Raw genomic sequence first — 23893 nt, 5'->3', positions numbered from 1 at the left:
CAATAACATGTTCTTTTAATATCCCAATTATATTTTTTACAAAATGGAGCGTGCCATTTTTTTTTATCATACGGTCACTTTCTTTTGACTCACCATGTATTCATCTTTTCATCTGTGAAAAACACAAATTGAGCTACTGCCATAGTCACACAAAAATAGATTCTAATTGCCTGCCTCGTCTCCTTCCTAAATGTCAATGCGTTTGCATGAGTCGAGAAGACTTTTGTTCCATTAATCGCTATACAGTCGACTCCCGTTATAACGAGCTCGGTCATAACGATAACCCGGATGTAACAAGCACATTCTCCCAGTCCCGATCAATTTGTGTACATTACTATGGGGAAATATTTGGTTATTACGTGCACGGACATAACAAGACTTCGGCTATTACGACGATTTTGGCTGACCCAATGCGAGGAAAAGCATTGTTCTCAACCCATTTACGACGACATCTTTTCAAAACTACGGGCATTGCAGCTTGTCAACGACAGATCTTTTGTCCCGAAACAGGTATCATGCTCCCGTCTTCCAATTCAAGCAACACACTATAAGCTTCACCCATCAATGTACCTTTGTAAAGACTTCAACCCAACGTTATTTAATCTCGCCGATCTTTATAAATAAATTCAATGGGACTGTGATAATCGGCGCAGTGGACCGCTGGTCTAGTCGCTAATCCCCCGCTGCGGTTTCCCTTAGCGTGACCAGGTTTGAAGTTTGTTTACGACTGCGGTACCACGTTTCTATATTATTACAAACTAACAATAGGGGGCGCTCAGGAGTTAAGGGTTAACATTGTAAGGAATAGCCTTTAGTTATAGTACTACCGCCCGAACATCGGGTGCGTAATTGCTCCCTATTGTTGGCTTGTGGCTATAAAAAAAAATACGAAGTAAAGAACACAGCATCACAAAACAAACGGCTCTTTTCAGAGCCACCACAACTTCCAAAAAGAGATAATTCAGTCTGTCTTCAAATAAATAAAGTTTAAAACATACCGTGGTTCCCACCCCCAAAAAAGAATCCGAAGAATAAAAAAATAAAAATCTTAAACAAATTAAGAACCCCTCCGGCCCCGCTGAAAAAACAATCCCAATGAAAACAGGTTTCCAAGATCTTCAAACGCCCCACCATATATACATTGTCCAAATTTAATCTAACATTATTACTTTTGTTTATTTATTATTATTATCTTAAAAGAATCCCTCCCGACAAACAATAATCACCAATTGCTGCGAAATTACACATGGAGACACTTAAACCCGGAAGTAATATTAGCGCCCTCTCTTGCCTGATTCCAGCAAATGCAAAATGAAAGCAAAATGTCACTTGGCACGAATGTGCGCTATAGTTAACCGAAATAATTACAGTTTCAAAGAATCACTTCAGAAACAATAATACCCAACTGTTCCAAAAAGTCAACCACCAGAAGGCATCTAAGGATCAGGAGTCATTAAAACCCGGAAGTAATGCATGTATTGGCGCCCTCTCTTGCCCGATTACAACAAATGCAAAATGAAAGCAAAATGTCACTCGGCACGATTTGTGCGAGTGACCTACTTGCCTGATTCTTCTCAGCGATGATGCCTTTTCCTCCGGATTCAGGTCCTCAAATATTGAACAATGTTCCCTTAAAGGTATTTTATTTATTTCATTTATTCAACACCATCAGTTAAATATTTAATATACATTAATAACAGACGTACATACCAACAAATGACCATCTTTTCATGTCTTCGGACGTGCGTTACACGATTAAAACACGCACGCACATGTACCGTACCTTGTGCATAACGAATGGGGAAAACTGCGCTCCGGTTTTAGCGAGGTTCCGGCTATAACGACAGTATTGTGAAAGTCCATTGGACCTCGTTATAACGGGAGCCGACTGTATGCTGTTTACGGCCATCACAATAAACTTAAAATATTGGCAATATGTCATACTTGTAAATCACCAAAATATTCAAGTAAATCGCCCGGCAAAGTAGCCCATGTGGGCGATACGATGGCACGGTACAAAACACACAGAGGCGTGGGCACTGAGCCATGAATCCTAAAAGTACATCTCGCCCACCACATTCAGTTTGTGACAGCGCCCTTCTATTGTGTCGGCCATATTCTCAAATAGGCTAATGGCGATGATGAAGGCGGGCAGATTAACAGAAGATAGATCAGGCAATTATGGTTCATCGATCTTCTATAGTATATGTAATGGTATTGACATAAAATGTCTTTTCCAAAGATGCATCTTCAAAACGCATCATGGAAATTTCCGTTGGTAGTTCGTTTTAAATTCGGCGAAGCCGTGAATGGGTGCACGCATGCATTGACACGACGCACACACAGTTGCCTTAATTCATGCATGACTTCGTGTAGCTGCAATCGGCTGAATGAGAACGTGTTCCGAACACTGATTTCGGGCACAATAAAAAACACGACTCGACAACTTTTGAATTGAAATCAAGATCAAAATGTTGCTTCAAAGGGAAAAAAAGGCACAAATGACAAATATATGTACTCAACCTTTAAAACAACATTGTAACAGTTGAGATTTTTCCTTCCCCCCCCCCCCTACAGAGGAGATGCAATCATACCCTTTGGATCATATACACCAACGTGGGAAACAGACTTTTTAATGGAACTTGCATGCCGAGATGTCAATTTTTGATATTGTATATTTCCCTCCACTGAATAGGTTTACTAAAAATTAATACAACGTGTGAAGAAAGAAATGGACAAGTGTGGGATTTATAAATCCGGCTAAAGTCAAATTCTTTTTTAGCGTTATACTGTTTCCATTTCGGAAAAACAAGAATGGTGACCAGGAAGGCATCTTTTCATTGTGGCTTTGATGAAGTTGGAGGGTGCCGGGGGGGGGGGGGGGGGGGGGGGGGGGGGGGGGGGGGGGGGGGGGGGGGGGGGGGGGGGGGGATGAGGTTTATCCAAGAGCCTGTGCCACTTACTTTCTGAGTTTGTTAAGAATGCTGGCATCTGGAGTGCCCATGATGTCGTGGATCTTGGCAATCTGGTCTACCTCATTGGCACCAGGAAACAACGGGTGTAAGCTGTGAAAGAGGAAAACAGAGTCAAACAGTTCATGTTACAAGCTATTTCTGAATGGGGAAAAACTCGGCTTGTAAAAGGAAATTGTTTGAGGGACGAAAACGGAGAGGAAGCTTATCACCGTATGCATGTCAAAGCCGTATTCAAATAAAGTCAAGTAAAGTCTGTCACAAGCCAATATGGCCCATCAGGCCGGCATTTATCTCCGGTTTCAGTGGCATGAAACGACTGAGAATATTTCTACTCCCCTGGATGGGATGCCAGTCCATCACAGGTTACTCCCCAGCTAATGCCGGTACCCATTTATACTCCTGGGTGGAGAGAGGCAAGTGGGCGTAAAGTGCCTTGCCCAAGAACACAACATATGGCCAGCAGCTGGACTCGAACCCCTGACCCTCTGATCATGAGTCACAAACCCTAACCACTAGGCCACACTCCCCACAAAGCTGTTTTCAAAGTCATCCCAAACAATCCAGCCTCAAGTCCAGTCGCAAACTATTCCAATGATCTTTGATAAATGGGCGGCACAGGGAGTAACAGGCTGGGCGGTTTTGAGGGGAACAGGGAATAATGGGTCATAATCCGGTGGCAAAAAGGACTTAAAGGGAAAATACAACATTTGCAAACATCAAAAAATAAAACTACCAAATCATTTTGAAATACCTTGCTGGACTGTTAGTGAATGACAGTGTAAAGCATCCTGTAAAATCATGGCACCTGGTATACTGTCATTTTCAAGAAAAGTGGTATTTTTGTATCAATTTCCAAGGCTGATTGGCCGACCAGCGTCGGAAAAAACTGGCTTTTTCAAATACTGGCCCTAGTTGACCATGGCACTTGTTTGCAATCGATTACACACCTATGAACGGGTACAAGCCAGCTAGACTGGTTCCCTGACCTTACAATTCCCCAATGTATGTAAATTGCTGTTTCTTCTTAAATGGAGTCAGGGAACCAGACTACAGGAAAATGATTGTTTTTCTTGGTTTTTATAGCATTTTCGAACCCAAAACCTCAAAAAAGTCAGTGTAACTATATTCGCTATATATTTCCAACCCCCCAATTCCATCCATTTCTGAAAATTACAGCAAAAGCAAATGATGTATATTCCCTTTAAACTGAGGACACGGATCAGCTCACAGATTTGTGGAGGGATTCGATGAAAAGCACACGGATTTACATGTACCTTAGGACTTCAAAAAAGACACAACCCACACTCCATAGATCCATCTTGTATGTGTAGTAGCCATCCGTTAAGAGGCATTCTGGTGCCCTATACCTGTACATGTAAACAAAAACACATCTTGAGAAATAAAGAAAACCTACATAATCTGGACCCACATGCGGGCCCCATGCAGGTAGGGATGAAGTCGAGTCCATCACAAGTCCTCCAGTCCCAATTCAAATCACAAGCTATTCAAGTGAGCTTTGACAACCATTCCTTTCTTATTGTTCATCCACAGTTGTACTGGACTTGTGAGAGGACCTGTGATTTACTTGTGACTGGACTGGTGATGGACTGGACCACATCCATGCATGCAGGAATAGTCTGCCACATTAAAGAGGTTGTGGAATGCTCTAAGACATTTCCGTCATTTTTCGGGTATATGTAGCCTAAGGTGTGATGAAATAAAAACGACTATTGTTTCTGTCATAAAATGAGTACAAAAGGTACTTTTGAGAGCTGTTTTTCAAGTCCTGTCATGCCTGTTTCGACCCGAACGTGCAATTTGTGTAATAGTCGTCGTTGCGGGCAGCAAACAAAACACAGTAAATCGTGACGTAATAAACAGGACTCCCGATGCAGAGTAGCATAAACGAGTCCTGTTTATTACGTCACGATTTACTGTGTTTTGTTTGCTGCCCGCCACGACGACTTTTACACAAATTGCACGTTCGGGTCGAAACAGGACCTGAAAAATAGCTCTCAAAAGTACCCTTTGTACTCATTTCATGACAGAAACAATAGTCGTCTTTATTTCATCACACCTTAGGCTACATATACCCAAAAAATGACGGAAATGTCTTCGAGCATTCCACAACCTCTTTAAAGAAAGCGAAGGTTACATGAACATGTACATTGCATGTGTGCACTTGTCTGAGCACCAGCGTAGAGTATCTATGGCTTAGTTTCAAGTAATTCTGAACCTCGTGACAAATGTAATATCAACTTGGAAGGCTAGTTTTCCTACACCACTCGAAGCAGCCAATATTTGTATACTGTGCTTTTTCCAAAAGACCCCTGATTTTGCTATAGCTGGTTACACTACACACATTAACAGTGATATCTTGGCATAGTTTCGGTTAATACCAGATATTATTTGGATATTAATGATAAGGTTTTTAATCTGGAATCAAATAGATATTAGAGCTTAATTCAGAGCACAACTCAAATATTGTACAAGAATAAACCATTTGTAAACTCAGTTTCTGTGTATTGCAACTTGTACTGTACAAACTCTGGCCCATTTACAATGTATACTCTGTTGTGGTGTAATTGTTATACTTTGACTAATACACATGTTGGTACATCTGTTTATTTTTCTCCCTAGATATAATGCACATAATGTACTGTATACATACATATATGCACACAAAAATTTTGAGTTTTTGTTTGAAACGACATGTATGCACACACAAATTTTGAATTTTTGTTTGAAATGATATAAAAGAAAGAGGGAAATTCCTAAAATGTACACTTTGCTTACATGTTCAAGGGTACGGAACCTTCAAAGCCATTAAGTTATGAAGTCAACTTTCCCAAAAGGAACAAGCTGAACTTTGGGGGGGGGGGGCACTGGCATGGTGATCAGGTTATGACACCTCTCATGATGTAACAAGCAATTTCCTCCTCCCTCCAATTGCAATCACAAAGTTTGAGTTGACACATGTTCAAGCAACAGTCAATCGTCTAATTGCCCCTTCTGTCTAATTGCCCCATTCTGTCCCCCCTCCCCTCCCCCCCTCCCCCCCCCCTTCAATCTCTGAAAAACAGAAATTACCTGATTGTCATGGTACTGAGGCAATTTTCTTAATTGCACATGCAACTGTACGTCGAAAGAACACAATCAAGAAAAAAACACACACAGAATACAAAATACCAGTACAGAACTCAAGTCACGGTGAAATGTGACTTCGATTCAGTTTGAGACTTGCCACACTGTATCAAGACTCATTTTGTGTCTTAGACTTGACAGATTAAGCTTTATGTTCAAGGCATGCATCCATGCTGTCCTGAAAATAATCCACTTCATGGATTTTTGCTCGACTAACAGATTAATTTTACACAATTATATTTATGAAGGGGGGAAAACTGTTCTTACAGTATTCATTGTAGTCCTCAGTTTTGCCAGACATGATAATTGTTAGCAGGATACTTCTCATACATGTCAAACATAAATTTGAAACTAAACACTACAATGTATGTTGACTAACATGGATTGATAATTTTGGTTGTATCAGAAAGCTGCTGACTAAGGTAATGCTTGAATATGAGCACTTCTGTATTTATTCCAGGATTTCATGCATATTAATCATGAACAAGTAAATCTTTAAGTTTGGGAATGGTAACGTCTCCTGTAAATTACTGACGTGATCATTTTATCACATATCACAAACTTTTTTCTTGAGTGATGTTCAGGAATCGAAACACCCTTTTTCGTTTCTAAACTTACCATCTTGTTGATATGTACTCCGTATAGGGTTGTTTGGAATATACACTGCGACATGAACCGAAATCTGCCAGCTTCAACAAGTCATCCTATGGATAAGAAAGAAAAAATTATTTCAAATTGATCAAAGACAGAGTATAAAGACAGGGTATGATGTATAAAGACAGAGTATGATGTCATTAAATTATCTTTCAAATGTTCATTTTTGCTTTTCATTTTATAGGGTTATGAGGCACATGATTAAAAGATCATGACAATTTGCTTTTCTTGACTGAATCGTTTTAAATTGTGAATGTGGGTGCTTAACATGTATGCCTTATGCTCTTTTTCCTGCTAAATTTACTGCAAAAACACATACGGCAGAAGGATGTTGGGTTTGCTTAATACCCAAAGTCCAAATTTTTGTCTACATGTTTTAACCCTCTCGAGCAGACATCTCCAAGAAATTTCAAATCCATTATAGATATCCGCCAAAAAGAAAATATATGATATAATGCACAAATATCGCACTCTGCTATTTCTATTTGATGTTTGCCAATTCTATGAGAATTCCTTTGGAAGTGTACATGCACTTTAGGTATGGACATTGACATCACACAAGATGTTTGAGACTACAATTTGTTTACCATGATTTTTTCCCCATCTAGTTTTGTACATGTACAATGGACACCTTGTGTAAAATGGCTATCAGGGTGTATACGTAGAATCCAGTAACAATTAACGCACAAAAGGTCCTCTCATGTCTATAGATACCATTGAGAAGCAAAAGCAATGTCCTAAGAGTCTAACACTGTTTGCATACACTTCTGCAGATAGAATTTAGGTACAAAAAGCAGTGCTATAATTGAGACAAAAATCTCTTACTACTTAACATAAAGCAAAGCATGTAAATGACAGTGAAAGCATGTCAATGACAGCGAAAGCATGCATGTAATGTAATAAATTGTGAGGAATATGAAAGTCCTGATTTTTTTTATTTTTACATACATGTACATTAACTTGTTTGTCTGCTAGCAAGTATGATGACATTGATAATTTGAAACAAAGCTTTTTTGCCATGTAACCATGGTAACATTTCACAGAACAAGTACATTTGTAGACCTGTGAAGACTTTTTCCCAACAAGAAAATTATCCTAACATTGAAATGTAAGTACCTGGTGTCTCAAAACTAAAAACAAAAATTAGCAATCATTCCATAAACTAGCACTCTCTTTTTGAAAAACCAAAGTCAGTAGGTGTAGTAAATACATGTACTTCACAAAATGGTCTTTATCCCATCTCAGTTGGACACTCAAGTCCAGAGATACAGATAATTAAATGGAATGACTTGAATTCCAAGTTGGGCCACTTGGTATCTAAGATACCAAGAAGGTGAAGAAAGTGGCCCAAACAGATTTTGACAGTCTTTACAAGCTTTGCAGTAACTTTTAAACAAAAGCTCCAATTCACACAGAACAAAGATCCCGTCAAGGGTAAAAAAGTAGTCAAAAAAGAATCATCTCATGGCAAATCTTTAAAAAAAAAAAAAAAAAAAAACACGATTTAGTTTCTCAGAAAAATATATTGTTTGACTGCTACATTTTAATTTTGAGATCCATATGTACATGTACATGTTTTTTTTACCCTTTTTTAATTTTTGGACTAGCTGTCTTGTTTGGTCAACCATTCAAACATTCAATTTGAACCAATCTTTTTGAAGCAATGGACTTTCATTTAAACATTGTAATTTATTTATTGTTTGGCATCTGGCCAGGATAGCCCGCAAAAGTCTGTTGACTTCTTTTCAGCCGGGTGCTACGGAGAAGATGAGGAAGAAAATTTAAAAAAATTTAAGAAGGAAATCCCTAAGTTACAATTTTTGAAGAAAAAAAACATGGAATAAGGTAGAGATTGAAAATGTAGATTTTGCAGGATTGAGGCTATATGGCAAAAATGTGGCTGATTTCGGAGGATGCACTGTGTCAAGGTCTAAGGCCGGACCGTGTTGTTTATGCTCAGCCGTGCATAAACTAAGGCCTTCATTATGCTTGAACTCCTCCGCACTGCTCCAGGATGTCACTGGCTCTGCCTCAACATATTGACAGTGATTGCCGGAGGATTTATTTGCAGGATTGAGGCAGTTGTCACCCCTCCAATGGCCACATTCAAAAAATAAAGGAGGATTTTGCAGGATTGAGGCTGTATGCTATTTTTACATGGAGGCAGTTGGAGGATTTTGCAGGATTGAGGTTACATGTTCATCCTAGCAAAAAAGCCTAGGGAGTTTCAGTTAGGGTTAAAGCAACATTCTCCTGTACATATAACTACTAACAACATGGTTTTGATAAGCAGCATGAATTGCTTTCAAGCCAACACAGCAGGATTAGCAATAATATCACAAAATTTAGCCACTACAGAAATGTTTAGTACAAATGTCTTGCTGCTAAGCATGTACACAAACATGATGAGCATCATGAGATGTTAGTATGAATTTTTTTGAGATGGATAAAAAATACATGCAAACGTAAGGCATGTAAGGATGCCGCTGTAGGGAAATTTCCCAACAAGTGGGCCGAGTTGTTTGGACTTTCAACTTTCCCTACACCAACACCAAGTGTGCAGTCTCTGTTACAATAATGAGTAAACTGTTTCCTTCAACAACAAAAAACTTGGTTTTGCTGATATCCCATGTTCATTCTTCAAGCAGCAGTGATCAGGTGATTGAATCAACAATCGAACTCCTACATGTAAACTGTATTATTTCTGCTGATAAACATAAAACCTAAGTTCAGAGAGTTTGTACTCCCTACAAGGTTAAAAACAAGAAACGAAATTATTGCGTGCCAATACACATGTACAAGCTCAATTCGTCAAGCTAATTGTCAATTTTTGACTGGCGCAGGTGTATGCAAATCCTGATTGGTGGGCCATTATATTTCCAAACATTTGAGGCTCGTGCACGTAAAGCTCGACATGCTTGATCCATGCACATCAAATATTTCAATATTCAATCAAATCCAAGTTCCATACCCAAAATTATTCACAGACGCACAGCAATAGTTCCTCTAAAATCTACAATGTATGTCTACTCTAATGTACTACATGAATATGAATGACAGATGATGTTCGGGCTTCAAAATGCCCTTACCTTTTCTCGGGCCAACTTTATCATTTGGAGGGCAGCAGAGTTTGTGAAAAAAGCAAAACGCAGCATTACACACATTTAAACCTTGCATTAATTTCACTGTAACCCTAACCTCCTCACTCCTCCAAACTCAAGCAGGCAGTTTTTGAGGATTTAGGAGGATTGAGACTGTACCGGTATGACGGTTAAAGCTACAGTCCATCATTTGTAACTTGTGCTTTTTGTTCGTTTGAAGCAACAAAAGTGCTCAATATCTGAAGAAGGATGCTGAACAACCAATCTGATGAAGTTTCAGCTTAGCTTCAGATGCATTTTTCGAGAAAAACAACATTCTAGGATCTCAATTTCAAATCAAAAGTTGCTGAATCATGTTTTGAATTGGGCCTGACTCCAGCGTCCGAGACACGTTCTCACTAGCCGATTGCAGCTGCGTGATGTAGCGCACTGATCCGATGAATTATAGCAACCGGCGCGTGTGTGCATCGAGCCAATGCTTGCGCGCGCTTTGCCCGAATAACAAAACGAACTACTAATTTGAATTTCCTACGGTGCTTGGAAAGGCCTTCTTTTGTTGATTTCTTCAAAATGACAGCTTGCCAGAAAGAATATTTTCACAGGGAGTTTAGTCCCCTGACTATCTTTCAACCAAGTATGTTTTTCAACAATAATTACGCCAGTTACTTTTTGGATAGCCGCAAATGATGGACTCTGGCTTTAAGTACGCTCCCACTGATTTTGAAGGGTGCATTATATCAAGCTATTAAGCTGTACATCTACAAATGCTTAGCCATGCATAAATTTAGGCCTAGATTATACTGGATATCATCCTCACTGGCTCAACGTATTGACAGTGACTGTTAAGAGTATTTGAAAAGATTGAGGCAGTGGTCATACCGGTACCTCCATTGAACAAATTCAGGAAGTAATGGACAATTTTAGGAAAACCTTTTGAAAATGCTATGCAGAATATCAGCGGACTCTATATTATGCCTCATAAAATGCGTGTATATATGTAGTTGAAAATTCGGCAAGCGCACAAAAAAATGAGACAATAACTGCTACACAGATTCACAATGGAGCGCAATTCCCACTTATTGGATCTACTCCTGAATGCCGTCCTTGAAGGGCTGTTGTTCCACGCACGAACCGTGAAGAAAAAACAATTTCATGCTCAAATACAAGCAGCGCATATTCTTGACTGTCCTTGTGAGTAGTAATAAGAACCAAGTTACACCTGCGCTCATTCTGATCTGGGCATCGTTAGTAAATTTGATTTCGCTGTTTTTCCGATTGAAAGGATGCCTGACATTGAAATTAGATTACACGGGGAATTAATGGCCCGCTGCCTGGGGAAACCAGCAGCAATCTGCAATGACATTAGTGCGTTCCCAACACAAGATAGAATCCCTGTTGTACTCGGTCTTATTATCAAAACAACAAACACACATATGCTGAAGAAGGACAAGAGTTAAATTTAGGGCAGCTATTTTTACATGCTGATTTTGTTATGTAGCCTGCTAGCTTCAAAAACAATCAATGCTCGAAAACATCCTCAAGGACTCACTTTGACAAGTATGTTTTCCGGCTTGACATCTCTGTGAAAGATTCCATTCCTGAAGAAAAAAAAATTGACTAAATTCAGGAATGTTTCAAAATGCACATTTTTTGTATATTTAAATATATATATTTCTCATTCATATGTTAATTAAGATTCACTCCCTTTCAGCCATAATTGGTTTTAATTGTAAAACCGGATGGTTCATGTACAATTGACTGACATTCCTTGTAAAGACAGCTTAATTGGTTCCAACGTATGAAATGTCTGCCACTAAGGCAGTTGATACCGGTAAATTGATGTTACTCGATTATTTGACGTTTGATATTAGTTTGATATATAGCGATTTTTAATCATATCAAAATTTTGAAATTTTCGATATTGAGGAATCATATCAAAAATACTAAAAATGCGTCAGATATCGTCAAAATAAATCTCCCGTTTGTGCTTTTGTTTTGTGTTCAACATTTGCTGTAAAATAAAATAAAACTTGGGCAGCCACTTGTACTTGTGGCTCAAAATAAAAACATTGCAAAATGCCAAGCGGCGTCACTTTGTGCTCTGCGTTCGCTGGAATTCAGGTTTTTCCCCAATGTAAAACTATAAAATTAAAACGCCTGATTTTGACAAACTCTCAGCGATGAGATATGCTTTAAAATGTTCGAGCAATACGCTCAAGAGAAAGCCGTGGAAAATATGATTTTATTTTTTAATCAAAGTGTCATCTTTATGATCTTCAATTTTTCCACGGGATTATCAATATATTGAATATTCTTGATATCAGATTTCTGATATATATCGATCATTGAAAATTCCGATATAAACGGTGCTTACTGCAACATTAAAAAAAATTTACCACAATGTCGTTCTCACTGCCTTAACAGGTTTGTACTTATCATACTGCCTACATTACAGGCCCAACTGCCTACATTACAGGCCCAATTGATTTCCAATTTGTCGTGTGCATCCTCTGTGACTAATATCTATCTGCAAGAGCAGGTGATGCTTAAAAAAAAAATAACAATTTGCTTCTAAAGGTAAAATCCATCGGCCTGTTCAGATTTGTTTCTAAGTAGATCTTTGTTTTCATCATAAATTTTAAATGTTCCATTAATTTTTTTCTCTCTTGTTTATCTTATTGTTTTTGCTTCTTTGTTTGTTTGCTAGTTTTTTTTGTTTTGTTTTTAGGGGGGTTGGGGGTTGGGATGGGGCAGTATCTTAGCACAGCCCCTTAATAAACTGCCCATGACTACAACTCATGCTTGAAAAATGCAAATTTAAGTTTTGCATTCCCTCCCTGGCAAAAAATAAATAATTCAACAAATGAATAAAATGAAAAAAAAAATTATCACGAATTGCTCAGCCCTTTGAATGATTTACCTGTGCATATGATCCAAGGATTTCAACAGTTGATACATATAGGATTTCACCTTCGTTTCAGCCAGGTAATGCCTTCTTCCTGAAAATTCAAACATGTGAAGTAATATAGTGCAGATTTTTAGTCGTCATGGTTTCAAACAGGTTCTGTTGAACATGAGGTTAGCTGTTTGATTCTGAAGGATTTCAGCAGACTTCCCACTGTTTGTTAGTCTGAGTTTCACCCGTTGTAACCAAGGTCTGATACAAGTGAGCAATGCATATTTTATGCGACCTACGCGCCAGCCAATGGGAGTCGACTTTAGAAATAAGCCATTTGCGTGTTAAATTTGCATAAAATCTGGAACACTGACTTAATCCAGTGCTTTGCACGTTTTAAGTTTGCATTCTCCCGACCAAAGAGACTGTTACTATATCACGTGATTCGGGGCAAGCCTTATGCTAGCAACCCCCAGCTCCAGCATGGTCTGGTGTCTTTGTGCCATTCTCACCCATTGTGAACAATGTATTGGTGCTGAGCGTCTCTTACGTAACCATGCAAGAGCTTGTCCCGAATCATGTGATTAGCAACATTGTCTTTGGTCTGGAGTATTCAAAGTTAAAATGTGCCAAGCATTCTGAGCAAGTCAGTGTACCAGATGTTTTTGAAATGTAAATCCCAAAGGGTATAGGTTACTTGCAAATGGCTTATTGTGACATCATTTCGATCAGAAGTGTGGACTAAGTGTTGATTGGTCAAATTTGGTTGCCGCATTTTTGTAACACAACAACGGTTTACGGGAGAATGGTCAGAATTTCGAGGTCAAGAAGCAGTCTTGTTTCGCATATCAAAGACACTTGCTGTGGAAGGGGATATTCCACAGACTGTTTGCTGATGGGTTCTGTTGGATCTAGCAGCATGTCTAAACAACACATGAGTGCCATGGCACAAATCAAATTTTTTTTTTATACCAAATAGCCTACTACAATTTAATGTAGCTTAATTCAGGCACGTAACTGGGAATTTAGAGACAAAAACGAGGAAACTCCAAACCACACAAGCCTTCACTTGTAGTGTTTTTAAATTTGTAATGGCAATCACGAGAAGTGTTAAAAAACGAGGAAATCAGCAAATCCAAGGAAAAGTTGCATGCCTGTTAATTGTTCTGCAATCCAAAATATATTTCTATGAAATCAACGTTAAAAAAGGACAAATTTTACGCTGATTTATTAACAAAGCTGAAATACTTATTGATAACAAAATGCTGAGAGAAACAGAATAGTTTATTTCAGGCATTGAAAGTTCCATGCAAATGATCAGCATTGGTATCAGTTTGCAGTATTCTAATGTAACAATTAATTTGATCGGTGCACTGACATTGTCGACAACTGACAGCAACTGGCATGACTGTGAGCTCATTAGTGCAAACGGTCGGTTCAATTTGGGAAGACTACTGTATCTCCTTCGAGATTAGTGCACGCCGTGTTTCCACACGCCCAAGGAAACAGCACTTGTACAGTACAATGCAATCATATGTACATAACATGCATCAAGTGCCAAGCATTCCGGCTAGAGACCATCCTGGTTGCCTTAGTAACCACAATACAGTCCCCAACATTTGGACAATTCTTTCATTTTAAGGCATAACGACGATGTAATACAGTGAGTGATTTTTCATACATGTACATGTGTAACTTAATTGCATTGGAAAATGCACGGCAATTATACATTTGTGCAGACTTACACAATTTCATATTCTTACAAATATGCATTTTGCCAATAAAATACAGCATGCAAAGCATTTCGCATATATTTCACAAAAAATACCACACGTGTACATTGTACATGCACATACTGTATTGGGTACTGTGTTACAATGTATTCATTGTACATCAACGGTTTTGTACTAGAACCTACGTATGTGATAACATACAGTAAACCCTCTTGAAAAACAATCCAAATTAATTAAGCTTTAGAAGCTTAATTCCAATGTGCTACTTGAGCACTATAAGATTAATTTTCCAGCCATTTCTTTTCAAAGAGAATTTGCATCAACTAATTAGCTTCAAGAATACAGTTACCATGGTTACACACTGGATGCACTGTTATTTCAATTTACATGTGCAGCTAATCTTTTTCACACATCCTTTGCCTATTAACCTAACAAAACACTTAGTTTGTCCTTGAAAGACAAGCTCACAACTTGTTCGTCTCTTCTTTTTTTCCTTCTTTTTTTGAAGTTAGATACAGCTGACAACAATCTTTTCCTTTTTTTTTTTTTTGAAGTTAAGTACAGCTTATAACAATCTTTCACCATTCCTCGCTCTACCGGTATGCTTTCATGCACCAATCCTGGGCTCCAAAAGATTAACATTCATTTCATTCATTCTAAATACGAGTAAATCCCAATTCTAACAAAAGTAACCTTCACTACGGAAGAGTAAAATCTAAAGCTTCTGCTGCGCTGATTTATAAAGCATTGGATGTGCCGCTGCGTCACGCATGGAAAAAGATTTTAAGTAATAATGCTCCATTGTGCCTGGTAACTAGCTACCAGCAAACAACAATGGTCTTACATGTGACAAGGATCAAGTTTTTCAGCCCTAAAATCTGCGGCACATGTAACTCTTACAGTTCAGTTTGGAGTTCTAAAGATATTATCATGAGAAGTATATTCCAACATAATTTGGCAAAACCTACTCAATGTGTTCTAACTTTTTTATGTAGCAACTGTGAATTCATAGAGCTGCTTAAGCAGAAAATTTGCTTAAGCACGAAAAAAACATTGCTTAGTAAAATTAGGTTACCAGCCAAAACTCCATGTGATGTACATTGCTTGTGACTGGTATTTAGCTGTTGTTTACTTAGCATAACAATCGTATGGAGTTTTGGCCGGTAACCAGATTTTATTAAGCAAGACGTTTTTGTGCTTAAGCAAATTTTGTGCTTAAGCAGCTCTATGAAATTGGCCCCTGTTCTAGCTACTTTCGCCAAGAAAAAAACGTGTTAGTGTTTCCCATTACACTGACAAAAATACATAGGGTGGGTGGATGGGTAAAATCTTGTTATTTTGCGCTGGGTTTTTATAGTCAGAAAAATTTGGTGGGGGTGATGGTTGATTACATTTTTAAGTTTCTATTTGTTTGCATGCATTTGTTACATTGAACATGGGAATCAATTGTTCGTAACTGTGTTTGCTGCGCTGCATGCTGTGGCAAGACCGCATTGCTGACCGACTAACAAACAATGAAATGAAAATGCCAAAAAAAATGTAATTCGATGTAAATATTAATCTATTTTCCTCATGCATCAAAAACCCAATGAGTTATAATCGTAAATATTACACGATGACTTAAAGAGGGATATCTGGTTTTTTAATTCACGTTTCAATTTCAATTTACTAGTCTTACCTAGGGTGGAAGAGCAATGAATTTTACCATTTACATATGTTGGTGAAAAGCGTCCCACGACCAATAATTTGACTTCATTTTATATGCAAAAATGAATAGGTTTAAAGGCATATACGATCATTTGGTTTTCATGCATTTTGTTCGTTTTCCAATAATAACGCCACTCAAAAGCCAAAGAAGAATGTTCAGCACAGTGGATATTTTTTTGAGAAAACAGGATTTCTTCAATACATGTATCACTCTTTATTCCAAAAATCAGTCAATTGACTGATCACTGGAAACCACCTACATTTCTTGATTTCTTCTAAATGACAGCAAGCCAGACGGAACAATTCACAGGCTGTTTAGTACCAGTACAATCTTTAATCCAAGTAAGCTTTTTGATAATAATTTGGTAGGTTATATTTGGGATAAATGCAAATGATCCTATATTCCCTCAAAGAAATGTTTCACATGATGGCATCACTGCACATTCATGAACAATTTACAAAATACCATTTACACAGAATTGTCCAATTGGTCTGCATGTGCCCAAACAATTGCAAGTTTGAAAAGGAAATGAAACGTTTTGGAGTGGAATAGCAACTAATACAGACACAATTATAAAGACATGATAGAGCAACGCTTCACACCTTTGCAACAATTACAAAAAAAATCATGCAAACAAATTTTACAGACGAAGAATTTGACAAGCATTAGAGCCCTTTTCAATGACACACTTGTTAAAAAAAAACGCGCAGCAACTCACCTCGTATTAACTCGTAGATATTCATGTCCATAAGCTCGCATAGTAAGGCTAGCGTCCCTGTCTTTTTATCACTGCAAAAATAGTGGGGAAATTGGTGATGAATAAAATATTCATATTTTGTAGTTAAAATCATTTTACTTCTGCATACAATGTACATGTACATGCACCAAACTTTGAACTTTGACTACTACGGGTACATGTACTGATTTCAGATGCTGGCCAAAATAGACTCCATACATAGACAGTGGACTGTGCTTTGTGACGGCTTTAGAAAGCCTAGTTGGATAGACACACGGCAAGCATGTACTGGTTTGTGAGTATATAACACAAAGTTATGCATGACTAATTGTATTCTGAAATCGGCACAAACCAATAACATCTTTGCACAAGCGTCAACAGCCGATTTCACAAAAACGTGCGTAGCTTGCGCCATGCGTCGGACCTACGTAACAAATTTGTTGCGCAGCTCTGCGCAATAAACTTGCGATCGATTTCACGAAACTTGGCGTAGCTGCGCAACGTTTTGAATAATCTAAACATCTTGGACGAGGATCATAACAGCATTTACGACGGCCGTTTGTGTATGAATTTGTTCGTTCAGGAAACAGTCATTGAATAACCTCGACCGGCCATTTTGAAAATAATGTCTGACTTTCTTCGGAATCATGCAGCAACTCTAAAAATTCTGTCACGAGTGAAATAGCAATTAATGCACCTCAAACAAAAAGCTGTGAGTGCCTTGTATCAAGCTTGATAAGTTGTGCAATGACAGGCTTTGTGACGATCACGATGTACGTGTACATGTACTTGTAAAAAATAGGTCATTGTCAGTCGCAACGCCACAACTTACCCCACCTAAAATGATTGCGCAAGTTACGCGGACTTACATGTACGTACTATGAGACTTTCGTGAAATGTGTCATAAGTGAAATGTTGCGCAACTTACGCAGTAAATTGTGGCGCAAGCGGAGTTATGCCATTGTATCAGGTTTTTGTGAAATCGGCTGGTGTCGTCAGCACAGCATTCAAATTTCCCTTCCAGTGGACTCACTCCACCAACTCTATCTTCGAAATTTATGATGGAATACTTGTACACAGAGTCCACCATTTTTTTTAACAGCAGTTCAAAAAACAGTCTACATACACATCCCGTGTCAGACCCCTCCATTCTAGCAAATACTGAATGTCAAACCATCGCAAGGTAAGCTCATGCATCGAGCTGACAAATTCTGCGACACCCATCACGAGTGAATTATTCAGTTCTCATAACAGATAACGGAAAACTCACAAGATGACTTCAATCAGTTCCAGAATGTTCTCATGTGGACTCAGTCTTCTCATGGCCTGGATCTCTCGTAGGTTATTGACTTGCTCCAAACTACAAAAGAAATTGAAAACATCAAATTTAGGTTTTGCCCTTCACCGACGTATAAACACTGTATACTCGGTGTGTTACCACCCGAGTGAAAGTTGGAAAAGAATCACTCGGGTGGGACTAGAACCCTCGACCTCCTGCTTTCTAGTGCAGATGTCTTACCACTTGACCACCGAGCTAACGGGATCGGTTGGCTGGTTCTAATCTGATGTACATAGCAGTACATCAGATACGTCAGTGAAGGGCAAAACCTAATTTGATTTACATCACCCCGACGCAAAATTCCATATTATGAATAAATTGAAAACAATTTGAAAAAAACCTCCAGTTTGTCACTAACCTGAGTTGAGATCAGTACAGTGGTACTGTTTTGGAGTCTAAACCCGTTCACATTTTTCAGGGCTACTGTATTTGTATTAAACATTGCTTAACCCTACCCACCAAAATCCATACCCCTGTTTTAGAGTATTTCGGCAGATTCAGGATACCTCCATATTGAACATACTGGGGGATTTTGATGGATTTAGGATTGTAATCCTAGCTGAAATTCATGATTTTGATGGATTCAGGATACCTTGGTGACTGCTCTATGTTCCAACACCATTATGTTCTGACACCCCTACGTTCCGACAACCCCCACATAAGATTGTGTTACTCCCGGTTAGGGTTAGGGTAAGGGTTAGGAATAGAAATATGTGCAGTCAGAACATAGGGGTGTCAGAACATGGGGGTGTTGGAACATAGGGGTGTTGGAACAGAGGTGTAACCGGGTACCGCCATATCAATATTGAGCATCTGGGAGATTATGATGGATTCAGGATCTCAACAGTTGAACTCCTTGGCTACGTTTGTTGGTACCGCTATTTGCTGTTGGATTTTGGCGGATTCAGGATACATTCTAGTAGATACCTGGGAGTACTAAAGCTTCTATACTTTAAAGTTGCATTCCCAGTGCTATTTCCGAGTTTCATTCCCCCCAAAAAATGACGAGTTTTCTAAATTGCTGTAACTTCTGCAACACTCTTTTCAATGAAACATCGTCCGAAAAACATGGGCCCACAAAGTACATTTAGGTATTGAAAGTTCGAATTTGTTGAAGCCTGCCAAGAACGGGCAGGGAGCCAGTCTGCTAGTAAGGCAAATCTGAACATTTTTCAAGAAAAAAAAATATGAGTTTGTTAAAGTACACAACGGAAAGGAACTTTAACTTCCCTAAAACACTGGAACACTGAGAGGGGTGCACTACAGGGTGGTCCAAAAAGACTTCTACCTTTTTCAAACGCAGATTTCTCAAAATTGGGTTGACAAGTAGATATTTTTTTAAAAGATATTCCTAATCTACAATATCTCGGTGGTACATGGTAAAAACTGCACTGAAAACAAAGCCTCAAGTAAGAAATGGCGCGGCCATTTACAGAAATATGGTCAAAAGCCGGTTTGTCCACATCAGATATGGTCATTGTAAATGCAGTTCTTCGTGCACGCAGGTCTATTGTTTTGACCACATCTCATAATAACACATGTGTGGACAAACTCGTTTTTTCCCTCCATTTTTCTGTAAATGGCCGCCATTTCTTAATTTAGCCTTTATTTTCAATGCCATTTTCACCCGTACCACCAAGATAGTTTAGGAATATCACAGAACACTTTCAACATGTCATTCTGTCACAAACAGTCAACTCAATGTATAATTTTGAGAAATATGCGTGTGAAAAAGTGTAAACATTTTTTTGGGGGGGGCCACCCTATATGTCGTTAAGATGTAAACATACAATCTGCAGGTGTAGACTTAGACCAAAGTTTTTTTTCTTCTGATTCTGGTTATTTGAAGCAAACCACGTGCACGTACCTGTCATATGTCTGTTTCATCTTCTTGCAGGCGTAATACGTCCCATCCTTGATGTGCTGGCATTTCAGCACCTCAGAGAAGGTCCCTTCGCCTTTCTTACCAAGGACTCGATACTCTGCAGAGAAAGATAAGGGAAACATTGGAATACAGACAAAATCTCACTACATACATAGATGTACATTTCATTAATGACATAAAAAAACACTTAACACTCGCCGCGCTGTTGCTTGTCTAGTCTAGGGGCTAGACGTTGTTATACAAATATTGAGTAGCTCAGCGTGGAATGGGAGGAATATTATCGCAAGGTAAAATCTGGACTTTTCCATTTCATGAGGCGAAGCCGAGTGAACTGGAAAAGTCCAGATTTTACCGAGCGATAACATTCCTCCCATTTCACAATTTAAAGCCACTCAATATTTGTTTTATATAACTGACATATAGATCCTTGTCATTTGATATATTTGAACTTTTTTTCAATACAAAACTGGAGGAAAATGTATTTCTCTCTTCCAAACCACCCCTTCACGAAAATGTTCGAACCTAACGCTGTAGCGCTGGCTCTTTGGAACAATACGCGCTACGCGCAACGCTGAACGCGCACACCAGCATGCATTTGCACACAAATACCGCGTCATGATCCTAACTGTTGAATAGTATTTCCCATTTCCCATGGGCGGATAGTACTTTTTGAGCCACGGCATGAATGGGAGCAATAACGAATGCCACGTGATGTGAGTTCCACCAATCAAATGACAAGGATCTGTATGTCGGTTATATAAACATGTGGTTTGATACGCGATAACCCACCGCAGCAATAACCCGCCGCCGCGAGAGGGCGCTATCACGACCAACCAATATCATCCACGAACTTGTCAGTAGCAACGTCTAGGCCAATTCCTAAAATCTCCCCTCGAAAAATGGGGGGAAACTAGTGCGCATGCGCGACTTCTGCAGGCAATTATGGTCCATTTTCAGTCCCACACATACTACAACCCACAAAAGAGCTGACCAGTGAATTTGCACAAATGTCTTGCTGCATCTTTCACATTACCATGATTAATTTTAAGAAGTTTGCTTCGGAACTACATGTTCTATGATTTTTTTTTGAATTGCGCGCTGCATATATTAGGCCAAACAGGAGCGCCCGCATTACACAACCAACAGGAATTGGCCTAAACGTTGTTCCGACGGTTCATGGGGGATATTGGTTGGTCGTGATAGCGCCCTCTCGCGGCAGTGGGTTATCCCTGCGGCTGGTGATCGCGTATCAAACCATAATAACGTCTAGCCCCTAGACTACTGCCTGTCTGAAAATGATCAGTCAATCTGTACAAATCTGGGCATTAGGAATGAGTGCGATTCCATTACCGAGCGCGCGCGATGCATCGATTATGATAATGAGTAGACTGGATCACGTTTGTAAACACAAGTGCATTTCGAACGATGATAGGGAGTCGGGAACTAGGGCAGCTTTTATGGACGGATACCAGTTCAAGCTGGTTCCCGATTCCCTTTTACCTTTCGAAATGCACTTGTGTTTACAAACGTGATCCAGTTTACTCATTATCATAATCGATGCATCGCGCGCGCTCGGTAATGGAATCGCACTCAGGATACGGGGACCATCGAATGTACGCTGGGCATGAAGACCTCATCAGTTGTTCAAACATTAACAAGAGTCGGAAATTTAACGTGTTCACGATCGCGAGGGGAGCTCTCGGAATTGAACGGGAAATTTCACTTTTCATCCGGATCGTAAGTAAACTTCAGTACAACCATCTTAATTATCGATGTCTTCTTGTACCTCAGGTGGCATATCTAGTAATTTGGAGGCAGTTTTTGAGGGTGAAATCTGATGTTTTTGTTGGACAATGTTGGGTTTTTGGGTCAATGACAGAATTGTGTTGCTCAGCATATAAATTATAAGGATTAGCATGATTAGCTTGGACCCCACTATCGCCAGACCATGTTAAAAAGGCGATAAGTTGGGTCAAAGTTACTCGGACCAGATGGCGCATAACCGTGAAAGCGCTTATAAGTTATAGACAGGAAGATATTTATTACCCCCTCAAAAAAAAAAAAAATTCAATCCATTTCTGAAAATAACAGCAAAAACAAATGTTGTCCTTTTTAAGTTTAGGCTAACTCAAGAAAAAGGGGGAAAATACAAATCAGAAAAAAAGCATGAGACCTCTCACACTATAGTGCTGTAGTAATCAATATGGTCATGGTATGTAATTTGTTATTGTTTATTTCATTGGATACCCCACATGATGATTATCCAACACACCGTCCCACACGTCACATATATTTTGGAATAAATAAATAAAAAGTAAACAGAACTCACTATGCATGGTGTCGTGTTGTGGGCAATCATTCACTGACGTCGTAGCCTCATCAAATTCAGCTGAAAAGTGGCTAAGCTAGCGGCAGCAACAAATGCACAATTGGTCATCCAATCCATAGCTTCATCACGAATAAATTACATGATTGCAAAATGTTAGACCTGTTTAAAAACAAACCCTAACCAAACGTGTACAAAGCCATCCGTAGACAACTGCACGTATACACCTGTTCACGATAATTGCATGTACCGTACCGGAACTTATCGCACTTTTCGCGCAGTCCCGGAACTATATTTAATGGCTGAACGGCGCATCACTTTAAAAAGGGTTTAAAATATTTATAAACTTTCAATAAATATTGAATAGAACGTGTTTAATTGTTCTTAAGGCTTTTTATAGATCGAATATTAATCTGTTTTGATTTTACAACAGAAGTAACGATCAATCATTTGATATTTGAAGGTGATGTAGATAATTGTGACCTATTTCTGCTAGTGTACAGCTGGGGTTCGAGGCGTTAACAGGCGTGACATGTCGCAGTGAACCTGTCGTCACTAGCAACAGTCAACGCAGTCTACTCAGTCGTCTAGAGGGCGCTGTGTAAGATCGGACGGAGAATTATCGTCAACATCGCCATTAAAAAAAAACAGAACTGTTTCCTCTTGTTAATGAACAACTATGGCAAATAATTCCCAACGGGCGGGAATGTTTACTATTCTTATTTTCTTAACCTTCTCGCAGACGTACGAGGGTAACCCTACAAACCAGGCTTAGTTTTAGGCCTTTATTTATTTATTTCATCAAGTTCCTCCGCCATCAAGAGGTTATGTTTCCATTGGATTTGGTTAATTTGTTGGTTGGTTGTGGTTGGTTTGAAGAATTAGAAAAATTACAGTATTACAAATTCTAAGGGACTTGGCATGACGAAACAAGAAAGTCTGAAAAATCAAGACAAGAAAACTGTAAAACCGACTACTGTAGTGTGTGGATTTAATTCGCTAAGTAGACAGCTGGTTTTTAAGAAGAGATCATGGGAAGTGCACATCCAGGTTTGCACCACTCCAAAGGTCTTTTCTCCCAGACTCTGACTTAGGATGAGGAGGTACGTTATTAGATACGTTGGGAATGTTGATCATATACTTTGACAACATTTCCAGTAAGATAAGGTGCCGGTCCAGTTAAACATTTCAACACCATAATATTTGCATGAGTGTTTCTATACGGTAACTAATCTAATATTTTCCAGCCAAAGACATGAGAGGTAGATGTCCTGTTCAAAAGTGTATCGAGACGATTCACTGATGCGTTTTGCTGCAGTGTTCCAGATCAAATCACCTTGTCAAACGTGGGGAAATCAAAGTTTTTACCAAGAAAATTTATTCAATGGGAAGAAAA

General features: G+C 39.0%; 1 protein-coding gene across 2 annotated transcripts in view; it reads right to left on the bottom strand.

Annotated features, from left to right (window-relative positions):
* Positions 1-22789, bottom strand: part of LOC119740806 (MAPK/MAK/MRK overlapping kinase-like) — a 33867-nt gene extending 11078 nt beyond the window's left edge. Inside the window, exons 1-10 of one of the 2 annotated variants that reach the window (XM_038216240.1) lie at positions 22501-22789; positions 20154-20268; positions 18218-18307; positions 16930-17000; positions 12795-12873; positions 11424-11472; positions 9863-9877; positions 6738-6823; positions 4250-4342; positions 2964-3065 (exon numbers count right to left, since the gene is read on the bottom strand). In XM_038216240.1, the coding sequence (XP_038072168.1) occupies positions 2964-3065; positions 4250-4342; positions 6738-6823; positions 9863-9877; positions 11424-11472; positions 12795-12873; positions 16930-17000; positions 18218-18307; positions 20154-20268; positions 22501-22507 (707 nt within the window). In that variant the 5' untranslated portion in view covers positions 22508-22789. The remainder of the gene's footprint in view (positions 1-2963; positions 3066-4249; positions 4343-6737; positions 6824-9862; positions 9878-11423; positions 11473-12794; positions 12874-16929; positions 17001-18217; positions 18308-20153; positions 20269-22500) is intronic. The other variant, XM_038216241.1, reaches the window with a different exon arrangement.
* Positions 22790-23893: the final 1104 nt, after the last annotated feature.

The sequence above is a fragment of the Patiria miniata genome, unplaced genomic scaffold (assembly GCF_015706575.1).
Source record: "Patiria miniata isolate m_02_andy unplaced genomic scaffold, ASM1570657v1 HiC_scaffold_5, whole genome shotgun sequence".
Taxonomy (NCBI): Eukaryota; Metazoa; Echinodermata; class Asteroidea; order Valvatida; family Asterinidae; genus Patiria; species Patiria miniata.
The sequence above is the reverse complement of the archived record's forward strand: the minus strand, read 5'-3'. Positions and strand labels throughout refer to the sequence as shown.